At 40.5% G+C, this 15,855-nt stretch overlaps 1 protein-coding gene across 5 annotated transcripts in view; it reads left to right on the top strand.

Moving 5' to 3' along the window:
• Positions 1-14,431, top strand: part of LOC110534352 (SLAM family member 9) — an 83,476-nt gene extending 69,045 nt beyond the window's left edge. The window contains exons 2-6 of one of the 5 annotated variants that reach the window (XM_036933444.1): positions 11,356-11,676; positions 12,059-12,078; positions 12,226-12,337; positions 12,480-12,603; positions 13,222-14,430. In XM_036933444.1, the coding sequence (XP_036789339.1) occupies positions 11,356-11,676; positions 12,059-12,078; positions 12,226-12,337; positions 12,480-12,603; positions 13,222-13,276 (632 nt within the window). In that variant the 3' untranslated portion in view covers positions 13,277-14,430. Of the gene's footprint in view, positions 1-9,429; positions 9,564-11,355; positions 11,677-12,058; positions 12,338-12,479; positions 12,604-13,221 lie in introns of those variants that run through there. The other 4 variants (XM_036933446.1, XM_036933441.1, XM_021619158.2 and 1 more) reach the window with 4 other exon arrangements.
• The last annotated feature ends 1,424 nt before the right edge of the window (positions 14,432-15,855 follow it).

Here is a 15,855-nt window from a genome sequence, read left to right on the forward strand (position 1 = left end):
CAGCAGCATATAAGACATTTTTGGATTCACCTTGATGTGCCTGGCGGTCCGTCGCTGGCAAATTTTGTCATCAAAGAAAGAGAAAGATTTACAATTCTGAGTTAGAAGTTCAAAATGTATTTTCCAAGTCTGAGCTTGTTTTTTGACATGTTCCCAGTTGTCTTGAACTCACTGAAGTCTGAGATTTCCTAGTTCCAAGTTTCCAGATGTTTTGAACGCTTCAGAATTCATGCTGGATTAACAGCATGGCCAATGTTTTCAACATTTTCTGGCCCATGGTGTTGAATGTGTATCTATTTAAGCTTGGAAAAGAGACCCTTAAACCTAGACTTGGACCGGACACCCACTCCACTGAATAGCAGACTAGTGATTGCATTGCAACACTTGCAGTTAGCCACTGATTCCTTCCAAAGCACTCCTTGTTGAATTTGCGATTTCTAACTTGTGTAATGTTTATGTCCGATGAGCACCAATACATTTTATCTATAATTTATCTTCATATGACAAGGATTGAAAAGGATTTGCCAGTAAATTGTCTACTTGATTTTTTGATGATGACTGCTAGCAAAGATTTTGAAAGTACGATGTTGGACATGATCATTCCAATCCAAGCTACTGTTGATATTAGAGGTTCAAGTTTTCATAACAATCGGAAATTGGTATTTTTGGACACTGATTTGTCCGATAAAAAAAAAAAATCGTAACCTTTTTTTTACACCTTTATTTAACTAGGCAAGTTAGTTAAGAACACATTCTTATGTTCAATGACGGCCTAGGAACGATGGGTTAACTGCCTTGTTCAGGGGCAGAACGACATTTTTACCTTGTCAGCTCGGGGATTCAATCTTGCAACCTTACAGTTAAATAGTCCAACGCTCTAACCACCTGCCTCTCATTGCACTCCGCGAGGAGCCTGCCTGTTAAACGAATGCAGTAAGAAGCCACGGTAAGTTGTTAGCTAGCATTAAACTTATCTTATAAAAGACAATCAATCAATCATAATCACTAGTTAACTACACATGGTTGATGATATTACTAGTTTATCTAGCGTTGCATTTAATCGATGTGGTGCGCATTCGTGGAAAAAGGACTCGTTGCTCCAACGTGTACCTAAACATAAACATCAGTGCCTTTCTTAAAATCAATACACAGAAGTATATATGTTTAATCCTGCATATTTAGCTAAATGAAATCCAGGTTAAGCAGGCAATATTAACCAGGTGAAATTGTGTCACTTCTCTTGCATTCATTGCACGCAGTCAGGTTATTTTGCAACGGTTTGAGCCACCTGGCTTGCCAGAATTTTACGTAATTATGACAGAACATTGAAGATTGTACAATGTAACAGCAATATCTAGACTTAGAGATGCCATCCGTTAGATAAAATACGGAACGGTTCTGTATTTCAATGATATAATACACTTTTTGTTTTTGAAATGATTGTTTCCGGATTCGACCATATTAATGACCAAAGGCTCGTCGTTCGGTGTGTTATTATGTTATAATTAAGTATGTGATTTGATATTTGATAGAGAAGTCTGACTGAGCGATGGTAGGCAGCAGCAAGCTCTTAAGCATTCATTCAAACAGCACTTTCGTGCGTTTTGCCAGCAGCGCTTCACTGTGCTTCAAGCATTGCGCTGTTTATGACTTCAAGCCTATCAACTCCCGAGATTAGGCTGGTGTAACCGATGTGAAATGGCTAGCTAGTTAGCGGGGTGCGCGCTAATAGCGTTTCAATTGGTGACGTCACTCGCTCTGAGACTTGGAGTAGTTGTTCCCCTTGCTCTGCAAGGGCCGCGGCTTTGTGGAGCGATGGGTAACGATGCTTTGAGGGTGGCTGTTGTCGATGTGTTCCTGGTTCGAGCCCAGGTAGGAGCGAGGAGAGGGACGGAAGCTATACTGTTACACTGGCACTACTAAAGTGCCTATAAGAACATCCAATAGTCAAAGGTATTTGGAATACAAATGGTATAGAGAGAAATAGTCCTATAAATACTATATTAACTACAACCTAAAACCTCTTACCTTGGAATATTCAAGTCTCATGTTAAAAGGAACCACCAGCTTTCATATGTTCTCATGTTCTGAGCAAGGAACTTAAACTTAAACTTAGCTTTTTTACATGGCACATATTGCACTTTTACTTTCTTCTCCAACTTTGTTTTTGCATTATTTAAACCAAATTGAACATGTTTCATTATTTATTTGAGGCTAAATGGATTTTTATTGATGTATTCTATTAAGTTAAAATAAGGTGTTCATTCAGTATTGTTGTCATTGTCATTATTTCAAATAAATAAATAAAAATTGTCCGATTTAAACGGTATCGGCTTTTTTGGTCCTCCAATAAATCGGTGTCGGTGTTAAAAATCATAATCGGTCGACCTCTAGTAGATAACTTGATTTGACGTAATTTTATCTGGTGCCAATGATCTTGAGCCTTCTTGGAAGGGCACTTCTAATCTATGGCAGGACCCAAAGGGCTCACATTCTTGATGTCTACCCTTACTAAAGGCGGGTGACGTAGTGTCCCCATGAGTGACAGAACACTGAGCCAATCACGGTGCAATGTTGAGCTAAACATGGTGCAATGCTCCTATTTTCTGCTGGCCTGCCCCACCACCACAGAAAGCATTGAGCTAGGCTTAAACACCTGCATTTTGGAGCTGCCTGTTTGTATGCGACTTTATTAACTTAATGATATGTATTTTTTTACATTGTTTGCAAACTGATGTGACACGTATTAATGCCAAAATAACATGCAAAACAGGCAAGCATCCCCAAGTAAAAATAAATAAATATGTATATATATTTCTTTTTGCTTAAAATATGGGTCTCTGCCCTGAATGATGGGCCACCACTGCCTAGGAGAGCATTGTGACAGACAAATTAATCCACTTGTCACAGTGAGTGTTGGGGTTAACGTGTGGAATCCCAAGCAAACGGTTGTATTCACTTGACAAAACAGAGTGATGTGGGCTGAAAATGGGGGACTTGTCAATTAAGAAAAAACTGCTTTTTTCAAAATGTTTCTATAAAGTCAGAAGTTTACATACACTTAGGTTGGAGTCATTAAAACTCACTATTCAACCACTACAAATGTCTTGTTAACGAACTTTAGTTTTGGCAAGTCAGTTAGGACATCTACTTTGTGCATGACACAAGTCATTCATTCACCAATTGTTTATAGACAGATTATTTCACTTTTAACTGACTGTATCACAATTCCAGTGGGTCAAAAGCTTACATATACTAAGTTGACTGTGCCTTCAAACAGCTTGGAAAATTCCAGAAAAGTATGTCATGGCTTTAGAAGCTTCTTATAGGCTAATTGACATACTTTGAGTCAATTGGAGGTGTACCTATGGATGTATTTGAAGGCCTACCTTCAAACTCTGTGCCTCTTTGCTTGACATTATGGGAAAATCAAATGAAATCAGCCAAAACCTCAGAAAACAAATTGTAGACCTCCACAAGTCTGATTCCTCCTTGGGAGCCATTTCCAAACACCTGACGGTACCACATTTATCTGTACAAACAATATGGGACCACGCAGCCATTATACCACTCAGGAAGGAAACACATTCTGTCTCCTAGAAATACTTTGGTACGAAAAGTGCAAATCAATCCCAGAAAACCTTGTACCGGTTTCCTCCAGCATCTTCACAACAGTATCTATATCCACAGTAAAATGAGTCGTATATCGACATGACCTGAAAGGCTGCTCAGCAAGGAAGAAGCCACTGCTCCAAAAACGCCAGACTACGGTTTGCAACTGCACATGGGGACAAATACTGTACCTTTTGGAGAAATGTCCTCTGGTCTGATGAAACAACAATAGAACTGTTTTGCCATAATGACCACCACTATGTTTGGAGGAAAAAGGGGAGTATTACAAGCCAAAGAACACCATCCCAACCGTGAAGCACAGGGGTGGCAGCATCATGTTGTGGGGGTGCTTTGCTGCAGGAGGGACTGGTGCACTTCACAAAATAGATGCCATCATGAGGGTGAAAATTATGTGGATATAGTGAAGCAACATCTCAAGACATCAGTCAGGAAGTTAAAGCTTTGTTGCAAATGGGTCTTCCAAATGGACAATGACCCCAAGCATACTTCCAAAGTTGTGGCTAAATGGCTTAAGGACAACAAAGTCAAGGTATTGGAGTGGCAATCACAATTCCCCGATCTCAATCCTATAGAAAATGCGTGGGCAGAACTGAAAAAGCATGTGCGAGCAAGGATGCAGACAAACCTGACTCAGTTACACCAGCTCAGGAGTAATGGGCCAAAATTCACCCAACCTATTGTGGGAAGCTTGTGGACGGCTACCCGAAACGTTTGACCCAAGATAAACAATTCAAAGGCAATGCTACCAAATACTAAATGAGTGTATATAAACTTCTGACTCACTGGGAATGTGATGAAATAAATAAAGCTGAAATAAATAATAATCTCAACTATTATTCTGACATTTTCACATTCTTAAAATAAAGTGCTGATCCTAACTGACCTAAAACATGGGAATTCTTACTAGGATTAAATATCAGAAATTGTGAAAACACTGAGATTAAATGTATTTGGCTAAGGTTTATGTAAACTTCCGACTTCAACTGTATGTTTAAACGCAATCGATGTGGCGGCGCCGCCACACCAGATTGAAAACTACTTGGGCATGCTGTCTCACCACACATTTTCCTGCAGCTCTGGTTTATAATCTACCTGACAGAGGACACAGTGTTGTCTGATATTGTTAAATCATTTTTCCTTGATATTACAAAAGGTGTCCCACAGGGGTTGATTTTAGATTCTGTCATTTTTACTGGTTATGTAAATAATATTTGTCTATCTGCAAAAAATTAACATACGCCTGTATGCAGATGACAATTTTGTGCATGCTATTGCCCCCACTGTTAACCAGACTTTTTCAGAGCTGCGATCTGCCTTTGTTGAACTGAAATGAACACTTTTTGAATTTAAAACCAAGTTCGTGATGTTTTCCAATTCACCTAAAAATGTATCTTATGATATATGCGTATGTACATTGGATAGTGCCCGTGTTGATCGTGTCTCGCTTATAAATATCTGGGCATCTGTATTGCCAAAACGTTATATTTTAAAAAGAATATGGTTGAGTTAGTTAATGGGCTTTTTTTTTGTAATCGATCATGCCTCTCCTTGAACAGCAGAAAGCAGATAATTCAGTCAACTTTCCTGCAATTACTAGACTATGGTGACACCGTTTATATGAATGCAACTACCACTACACTGAAACCATTAGATGCAGTTTAGAATAGCGCACTTCGCTGTATTACGGATGACGGGTTCATTACAAATCATTACATTCCATATCAGAAAGTAGGCTGGCCCTCACCTAAGTCTTGTAGATCAATACACTGCTCTCTTTGTTTATAAAGCCCTCTTGTGCAAACTTCTGTCATACCTTACCTCATTGTTCAATTACAGACCTACGAGCTACCGGACCTCAATGCTATGTTTATTTGACCTTTATTTAACTAGGCAAGTCAGTTAAGAAGAAATTCTTATTTACAATAACGGCCTACAGTACTAGAAGGCAAAAGGCATCTTGCCGGGACTGTGGCTGAGATAAATAAATACATTAAAATTAAAACATACAAATATAGGACAAAACACACATCATGACAAGAGATATCACAACACTAAATAAAGAGAGATGTTAGACAACCACATAGCATAGTAGCAACACAAAATGTCAACTACATGGTAGCAACACAACATGTTAGCAGCACAAAACATGGTACAAACATTATTGGGCACAGACAACAGCACAAAGGGCAAGAAGGTAGAGACAACAATACATCACAAGAAGCAGAAGAAAATCTAGCCGCTCGAGAGCACCCTTTCCTGCCCTTATCTATAAGTTACGTATCCTAATGTCCTATAGATGTCCCATTGATCACTAAAGAATTAGGTAAATCTGCATGAAATAAATTTGCGCCCCATGTATGGAATGATCTGCAGAGCTCTCTGCACCATGATGCTCTGGTGCCTTTGTATACCTTTAATTCAAATCAAATTGTGTTGGTCACATACACAACAGCAGATGTTATTGCGAGTGTAGCAAAATGCTTAAGCTTCTAGATTCGACAGTGCAGCAGTATCTAACAGGTAATATCTAAAGTAATTAAACTAGTGTTCCATTCATTAAAGTGGCAATACAGTGCCCCTGACACGGCACACTACCAAAACCTGCAGACTCTCCTTCACTGCAGCCGACGTGAGTAAAACATTTGAACGTGTTAACCCTCGCAAGGCTGCAGGCCCAGACGGCATCCCCAGCTGCGTCCTCAGAGCATGCACAGACCAGCTGGCTGGTGTGTTTATGGACATATTCAATCAATCCTTATCCCAGTCTGCTTTCCCCTCATGCTTTAAGAGGGCCACCATTGTTCCTGTTCCCAAGAAAGCTAAGGTAACTGAGCTAAATGACTACTGCCCCGTAGCACTCACTTCCGTCATCATGAAGTGCTTTGAGAGACTAGTCAAGGCCCATTTCACCTCCACCCTACCTGAAACCCTAGACCCACTCCAATTTGCTTACCGCCCCAATAGGTCCACAGTCGACGCAATCGCAACAACACTGCACACTGCCCAACCCATCTGGACAAGAGGAATACCTACGTGAGAATGCTGTTCATCGACTACAGCTCAGCATTTAACACCATAGTACCCTCCAAACTCGTCATCAAGCTCAAGACCCTGGGTCTCGACCTCGCCCTGTGCAACTGAGTACTGGAGTTCCTGACGGGCCGCCCCCAGGTGGTGAGAGTAGGTGACAACATCTCCACCCCGCTGATCCTCAACACTGGGGCTCCACAAGGGTGCATTCTGAGCCCTCTCCTGTACTCCCTGTTCACCCACGACTGCGTGGCCATGCACACCTCCAACTAAATCATCAAGTTTGTCTGTCCCAGCTTTGATGCACCTGTACTGACCTCACCTTATGGATGGAAGCAGGGTGAACAGGCAGTGGCTCGGTTGGTTATTGTCCTTGATGATCTTTTTTGCCTCCCTGTGACATCAGCTGTCCTGGAGGGCAGGTCGTTTGCCCCCCGGTGATGCGTTGTGCAGACCGCACCACTCTCTGGAGAGCCCTGCGGTTGTGGGCGGTGCAATTGCCGTACCAGGCGGTGATACAGCCCAACAGGATGCTCTCAATTGTGAACCTGTAAAAGTTAGTGAGGGTTTTCGGTGACAAGCCAAATTATTTCAGCCTCCTGAGGTTGAAAAAGCACTTTTGTGCCTTCAGGTTGTACATTTTGTATAATCTGTGTACATGCAGGACTCTCTTGCAAAATAGGTTTTTGGATAGGTTTTGATTTCAATGTGATTTCCCATGAAGATACAAAAAAATAAAGTAATAAAGGATTGTGATTTTTTTTTTTATAATGATGGCATTTCTCAGACTATCTCAGCAGATTCTTCTTCTGCTGTTAATGGCACATTAACAGCAGAAGAAGAATCTGCTGAGAGTCTTTATTTCCATGTGAACTTAATTTCAGTGTGTACACTTAAAAAAAAGGTGCTGTCTAGAAGAACCGTTTTCAGTTTCAGGTAACCCTTTTGGGTTCCAAGTGGAACCCTTACCCCAGGAGGCTCTACATTAGAACCCAAAATGGTTCTCCTATGAGTGTGCGCAAACATATTAATAGAACTACCAGTCCTGCCATTTCTTTCCTATCCGTCAATATCACATCAGGCCTTTACAGTTTCTCGATTGCTAAGACACTTTTAATGACAATTATCTACATCATAACCTAATGAGCAAAACAGTATTATTCCTTGCAAAAGTGTAAAGGCTTTCTCACCAAATAATAAGCAATTTTTTGCAAAACAGTAAACACAAATCAACAACAGGCAAGATTCAGTTGAGTAAATCAGGTCAAACAAAATTAAAACATTTGGTCACTGCTCATACAAATGACTCCAATTAATGTGAACCTCGTCTACACGCATGCAAATCTGTTTTGCACAATTGTTCAATCAGCAATCCGTCCTTATTCATGCGTTAAAGAGGTCACTCACCTCTGAATTGCTGTTTGCAAGAATGGACCGAGGAAGAGGAGAGGTATAAGGATATTTCTTTCTTCTCTGCATTGTAAGGGAAAACAGTGTGATGTTGATGAAAACGTGGCCTGATCGACAAGAACGAATGGAGATGAATGTGGTATATACTGTATTGATGTTGTTGAATGTATTTGTTTTTGCAGTGATTTGTTAGCTTGGTGTATTTGATTTTGAATCTCTGTATATACTGTACAGCATCATTGAATTTGAAGGACAACATGGAAAAAGGTCATAAAATATTTGAGTCTGGATATTCATGTTCTTGAGTGACATTCTTTCTGCATTGGTCATTTTTGGTCAAATTATTTGAGGAAAAAAGAATACAGCCCATGCTGTTGTATGTTTAGTTGTATTTTATGGTTTATAGTATAATTATAGTATCAACAAATGTCACAGAAATATAAAAGAGGGTTAACCATGTAAGGGTATGTTGATAGTTAGCATTTATTGCAAAATTGTGTGACGAGTGAGTGAACTTTTCATTAGATAAGTAATACGTTTTGGAGGTTGAGGTTGTTGATTTTATTTCAAATAGTTCATGTTTTGAGTCTTAATCAGTGTCGACCCGTCATTCAGGAGCCCGCATATTTTTTGCAAAAAAATAAATAGATATATACAGATTTTTCTTTTGGGGGGGGTTGCCTTTTTTGCATATTTTTGTATTAATACGTGTCACATCAGTTTGCAAACTGTAAAAAATGTATATATTTGAGTTAATAAAGTTACGTACAAATAGGAATCTCCAAAATGCATGTGTTTCAGCCTAGCTCAGTGCTTTCTTTGGTGGTGGGGCAGGCCAGCAGAAAATAGGAGCATTTGACCATGATTGGCTCAGAATTGCACCATGATTGGCTCAGTGTTCTGTCACTCATGGGGACACTACATCACCCACCGTTAGTAAGAGTAGACATCAAGAATGTGAGCCATTTGGGTCCTGCCATAGACTTAGATTACAAGTCCCCTTCCAGAAGGCTCAAGGTCATTGGTCACAGATAAAGGACGTCAAATCAAGTTATATCAACAGTGGCTTGGATTGGACTGATCATGTCAACATCTTACTTTCAAAATCTTAGCTAGCAGTCATAATCATAAATCAAGTAGACATTCTGTCAAATCCTATTTAATTCTTGTCATATGAAGAGAAATAATGAAGATAAATTATAGATAAAACATATCGGTGCTCATTGGCTATTGGACAAAGATTACACAAGTTGGAAATCCCAAATTCAACAATGTGTCACGCCCTGATCTGGTTCACCTGTTTTTGTGATTGTCTCCACCCACCTCAAGGTGTCACCCGTTTTCCCCATTAGTCCCTGGGTATTTATTCCGATGTTCCCTGTTTGTCTGTTGCCAGTTCGTCTTGTCAACCAGCGTGGTTTTCTTTGCTCCTGCTTTTTTCTAATTGCTGTAACGGCTGTTGGTGTAAGTGAGGACCAAGGTGCAGTGTGGTAAGAGTTCATAATTTTAATGGTAAAACTGAACACTATCAAACAAGCAACAAAAGAACCGAAACAGCTCCGTCAGGTGCAACACACACTAAACAGAATATAACTACCCACAAACACAGGTGGGAACAGGCTACCTAAGTATGGTTCTCAATCAGAGACAACGATTGACAGCTGCCTCTGATTGGGAACCATACCAGGCCATACACAGAAATACAACACACAGAACAAAACAAGAATGAAAAACATAGAATGCCCACCCCAACTCACGCCCTGACCAAACCAAAATAGAGACGTAAAACAGGAACTAAGGTCAGGATGTGACAATCACTCTTTTGCTAGTCCTCCCGTTTTTGACCGTTGACTCTGAGCCTGCCTGCCACTCTGTACCTCGTTAGGATATTTTGCCTGTCTGTGACCATTCTCTGGCCTGCCCCTTGGATTATTGGATTATAGTAAATATCAGACTCGAACCATCTGCCTCACGTGTATGCATCGGTTTCACCCTGTGCCCTTATACAATGAGTCGTTTGGAAGGAATCAGTGGTGCAGTGCAAAGCAACTGATAACATTAGCCTGCTATTCAATGGAGTGGCTGATAAAAACAATTCTTCCTGAGTTCCCACCGTAAATCCAGAGAATGCCAGACTGATGATGGAACCACTGCCACATTCATGTTTCAGTGAGCACATCACAAGCCAAGGAGTCCAAAAATGTCTTGTATGCTGCTGCATAAATTGTAATATGCAAGGGAGATGGCTACGTGGCTAAGTGTAGTAAGGTGTTCACCCTAATAATTTGGTCTATTTTCACCTCTTCATTTTGCTTAAGGTTACTGTTCTGACCTGGTGGTGCTGCACATGTAGCCTGTAACCTGTTTTTGAGATGTCAATCTAATATTGTAGGATGTTTCATTGTCTTTATGCCCCTTTATTTATCATACAGTTCTTACTTGGTGTACAGGGTAAATACTGTAAGTGCAGCCCATTGTTAGGAATTGTTGCTGTACATTTCAAAAGTGCTGAACAGTTATATTGACTATGTCCGTCGTCGCTCGCTCTTTGTCTATTGAAATTATGGAATGCCTCTTATCCATTATCGTTCCCTTATGTCGTAGTTTGTGCATCTCAATTGTCAATAGTAATGGTAAGGATTCAATCCATGGTGCTGAAAAGAGAGCTCTGCTGATGGGACAGCTTTATGTAGGTCCTAATAGTTTGTGTGCCCCACTTGTTGCCATTTATAGTGCCATTAATGTATTGAGCACATTAGGGTCTTTGCTGTCATGCATAAAACATTTTGCCCCACCAAGATTTACATGCTAGGACTGCCGCTGGTCTTAATGCTTTATTGCAAATTATGTTTTGGCCAGCGTTGTCATGTCTACTCCTGCGCTGGCATCACCGGAATACTAACCACCGGTCCTGGCAACTCATTACGCACACCTGAGCCTCATTAGGCACACCTGGGACTTCATCACCTCCCTGACTACTTCCCCTGTATATAGCACTCTGTCATCACTCACCAGGCAATATTGTTCCTGTTTCCATATTTTTACTCTTCTCTTTGTATTGTTCCATGTGCTTTGTTAAACTAACTGCATTTGCTTCCGGACTCCCTGTGTCTACGTTACAAACGTGTTTCAGCTTGGGGCTGCATATAACATTTTTTTGGGGAAAAGTGACTTCTGTTTGGACATTCTCAAGCAATCGAGAAACTAAGTTGTGACAGTATGTTAGAGAACTATGATATTTAAGTCAATGCTTTGATGTTGGGTGTCTCTTTCTCTCCACAGTACTCTACTCAGCCCAGCATTCAGAACAGCCAGAGACTCGGCAGGTGAATGGCATCGTGGGAACATTTTTCTATTTTCCAGAAAGGGTGTTGACATCTGGCAATTTACTTTATGGAGACCTTGGCAATATTGCACAGGTGTACCCTGGTAAACAAAGTAATACAAACCTTGAGAAGAGATATAAAAACCGCCTTCACTGGAACAATGTTACTGGAGTCTTCACTTTGTCAGACCTACAAATAGACGATTCTGGGGTTTATACTGTGGAGAATGGAGATGCTGAAGAGAAGATGACGCATACATTTCAGCTGACTGTGTACTGAAAGTGTGTGTGCTGTAAATTACAAAATCATTACAGCTGCAATCAGCAGTAGAAACAATACTAAAGTGGTCGCTTTATTGGTTTGGTTAAAAAGCTGAGGGCCTGGAGAAATGTAACCACTCCCAAACTCATAGAGCTATGGATGCAAGGCCTGATCAGCCGTTGTATAGAAAGTATAGTTTTAACCATGTTATGAGACCATAGCTTTTGTTTGCAATTTCTTTGTTTACAAACATCAAGCTTATGTGGCGTTAGTTGTATTCATCAAGACTCAATGATTCCATATCATTAATTGATATGTCCAAAAAATGATGTAACTGCTCTTTGCCACTTTTTAAAGAAATTCCATTTCACTAATTCATATTTCATTTTGCCTTCCAGATGTTCTGTCCAAACCTCAGGTGACTGTTCATGATAACATCTCCTGTAGTGTTGTGTGTTCTGTGGAGAACGGGAGAGAGGTGACCCTGTCCTGGTACAAAGGAGGGGAGATACTCAACCAGACCAGCAGCCCTGACCACAACATCACCCTCTCTATACCTCTGAAGGTGGATGAACAGAACAGAGACTCTTACAGATGTGAGGCTGCCAACCCAGTCAGCAAGGAGACAGCTGTTGTTCCACATTCCTGTATAGAGAGTGATCCCTTCAAGGTGACAGGTAAACACATGTACAGTATTAATGTTACATTACAGACATCCAGACAATACCAACTTCTATATGAAACAATAAGTATGGTAGAGCTCATTTTATGAAACGCAATGTTTTAATTCAAATATTGTTTTCTCTCTTTTTAATTTAGATGGTGATTGTCTTATTATTGCAGTAATCTGTGTTCTGGTTGCCTCAGGACTTGTTGTTCTTGCAATATATCTGAAGAAGAGGAGAAACGAACACTCACATGCAGGTATTCATCTTTTAATGGGGTGAGGTCATTCTCCTTGTCAAAGTCAAAACATCTTGTGCACAACCTTTTTAAATTACCATTGATAGTGTTTTATAAATGTAGGAAATGGTTCTGTCTGTAAAAAAGCCCTTTTGTGGAAAAATGATTTCTGATTGTCTGGGCCTGGCTCCCGCGTGGGTGGACCTATGCCCTCCCTGGTCCACCAATTGATGCGCCCTTGCCCAGTCATGTTAAATCCATAGATTAGAGCGTAATTAATTAATTTAAATTGACTGTCCTTTAATGAACTGTAATTTAGTAAAATCTTTGAAGTTGTTGCATTTATATTTTTGTTCAGTATAGCAATGCCTTTGATCTTCCCATATCTTTTACAGTATTTGCCAAGTCAGTGGACTTAAGCTTGGCTTCATGGTTCCTCCCACTAGATTTAGGAATGGTTCTAGATGTGTTGACTGAGTTACTTACTGCAGAACAATGAGAATAGACAAGAGAGCGTCAGACTTGTATTGTTTCCTTCCTCTGGTGCAAAGTATCTAATAACGTAACAGATGATCAGTTTTACTTTTTTGTCGCTTTCCTGCACCCCCCTCTTTCCTTGTCCCTCTCAATCCTTTCTTCCCTCCCTCTCCTTGTCTAGGAGGAGCGAACAGGTATACAAGGACTGGAGTCACTTAGAGACAACCCTAACCTGACAGTTTATGATACACTCCAGTAACATTGCATGGCTACCAGCGAGGATGTTAACACTGCATGAAGGAGCAAAACAGGAAGGTTCTGAGAGGGTGACATGGCAAATTCACACATGAGAAGGTGCTACATCTTAAAGTGGATGTTGAGACAGTAATTTTAAATATTTGTTTAGAAAAATTAATGTAGGCACAGTTGTTACTGGAGAAAATTCCCATTTAACCATTGCGCTTTTATCATTTCAGAATTCCTGTGTTGGTCATTCTCACTTGTTTTTGTTGAATTGGGGCCTCGGAACTTCATTGATACAGACAAATTCAATAGCTATGCCTAGGGTTATTAGTAGGTTGATCCCTCTTTTCAAGTGCCCATTGTCCCAATGTATAGGTTAAAACAAATGCAATCTCTTTTTTTAATACATTTCACTAGTGTGTTTGTTATGCTATTACTGGGCCAAAGCTTATTTTCAGTATTGTCTGTTCTGTTGTTTAAATGTAGGTGCCTCCCCTGTATCTTTTTATAGCTGGTCATTGTTTAGCTTGCCAGTGGATAGCAGCGGTGTGTATATAAAGGCTGTTAGGCTACGTTGGAAACAAAATCCACAAGTTTATATTTTCACCATGTAGATTCTATTGAAACATTTTTGAGTGGTCGATCTTGATTTGCATTTTGACTCAAATGATCTTTGGTGACATACTCATACTGCTTTTTGCAAAATGCAGGCCTGATTAAGTGTAGTTGTCAAGCAAGATCTGAACAAGTGTGTTCATGCAGTTTGACTGTACAAAATCAAACTGTTTAGTTATGATGGACCATTTATTGCTTGTCTTTATCTATACAGTATGTAGCTAATCTCTTAAGAATACAATCAGTGGGGGAGTGGTCTACGGCACTGCATCGCAGTGCTAGCTTTGCCACTAGAGCTCCTGGTTTGAGTCCAGTCTCTGTCGACCCATGGGGAGGTGCACAATTGGCCCAGTGTTAGGGGAGGATTACAATCACTCAACTCTGCACACTCCTTCTAGAGCATTTTGTGCTCCACCTACAGTGGGGCAAAAAATGTATTTAGTCAGCCACCAATTGTACAAGTTCTCCCACTTAAAAAGATGAGAGGCCTGTAATTTTCATCATAGGTACACTTCAACTATAACAGGAACAAATCACATTGTAGGATTTTTTTATGAATTTATTTGCAAATTATGGTGGAAAAAAGTATTTGGTCACCTACAAGCAAGATTTCTGGCTCTCACAGACCTGTAACTTCTTCTTTAAGAAGCTCCTCTGTCCTCCACTCGTTACTTGTATTAATGGCACCTGTTTGAACTTGTTATCAGTATAAAAGACACCTGTCCACAACCTCAAACAGTCACACTCCAAACTCCACTATGATCAAAGAGCTGTCAAAGGACACCAGAAACAAAATTGTAGACATGCACCAGGCTGGGAAGACTGAATCTGCAACAGGTAAGCAGCTTGGTTAGAAGAAATCAACTGTGGGAGCAATTATTAGGAAATGGAAGACATACAAGACAACTGATAATCTCCCTCGATCTGGAGCTCCACGCAAGATCTCATCCCGTGGGATCAAAATGATCACAAGAACGGTGAGCAAAAATCCCAGAACCACACGGGGGGATCTAGTGAATGACCTGCAGAGAGCTGGGACCAAAGTAACACAGCCTACCATCAGCAACACACTACGCCGCCAGGGACTCAAATCCTGCAGTGACAGGTGTCCCCCTGCTTAAGCCAGTACATGTCCAGGCCCATCTGAAGTTTGCTAGAGAGCATTTGGATGATTCAGAGAATGTCATATGGTCAGATGAAACCAAAATGGAACTTTTTGGTAAAAACTCAACTCGTTGTGTTTGGAGGACAAAGAATGCTGAGTTGCATCCAAAGAACACCATACCTACTGTGAAGCATGGGGGTGGAAACATAATGCTTTGGGGCTGTTTTTCTGCAAAGGGACCAGGTCAACTGATCTGTGTAAAGGAAAGAATGAATGGGGCCATGTATCATGAGATTTTGAGTGAAAACCTCCTTCCATCAGCAAGGGTATTGAAGATAAAACGTGGCTGGGTCTTTCAGCATGACAATGATCCCAAACACACCGCCCGGGCAACGAAGGAGTGGCTTCGTAAGAAGCATTTCAAGGTCCTGGAGTGGTCTAGCCAGTCTCCAGATCTCAACCCTATAGAAAATCTTTGGAGGGAGTTGAAAGTCCGTGTTGCCCAGCAACAGCCCCAAAACATCACTGCTCTAGAGGAGATCTTTATGGAGGAATGGGCCAAAATACCAGCAACAGTGTGTGAAAACCTTGTGAAGACTTACAAAAAACGTTTGACCTCTGTCATTGCCAACAAAGGGTATATAACAAAGTATTGAGAAACTGTTGTTATTGACCAAATACTTATTTTTCCACCATAATTTGCAAATATATTCATTAAAAATCCTACAATGGGATTTTCTGGAGGAAAAAAAATCATTTTGTCTGTCATGGTTGAAGTGTACCTATGATGAAAATTACAGGCCTCATCTTTTTAAGTGGGAGAACTTGCACAATTGGTGGCTGACTAAATAC

This window comes from Oncorhynchus mykiss, chromosome 10 (assembly GCF_013265735.2).
Source record: "Oncorhynchus mykiss isolate Arlee chromosome 10, USDA_OmykA_1.1, whole genome shotgun sequence".
Taxonomy (NCBI): Eukaryota; Metazoa; Chordata; class Actinopteri; order Salmoniformes; family Salmonidae; genus Oncorhynchus; species Oncorhynchus mykiss.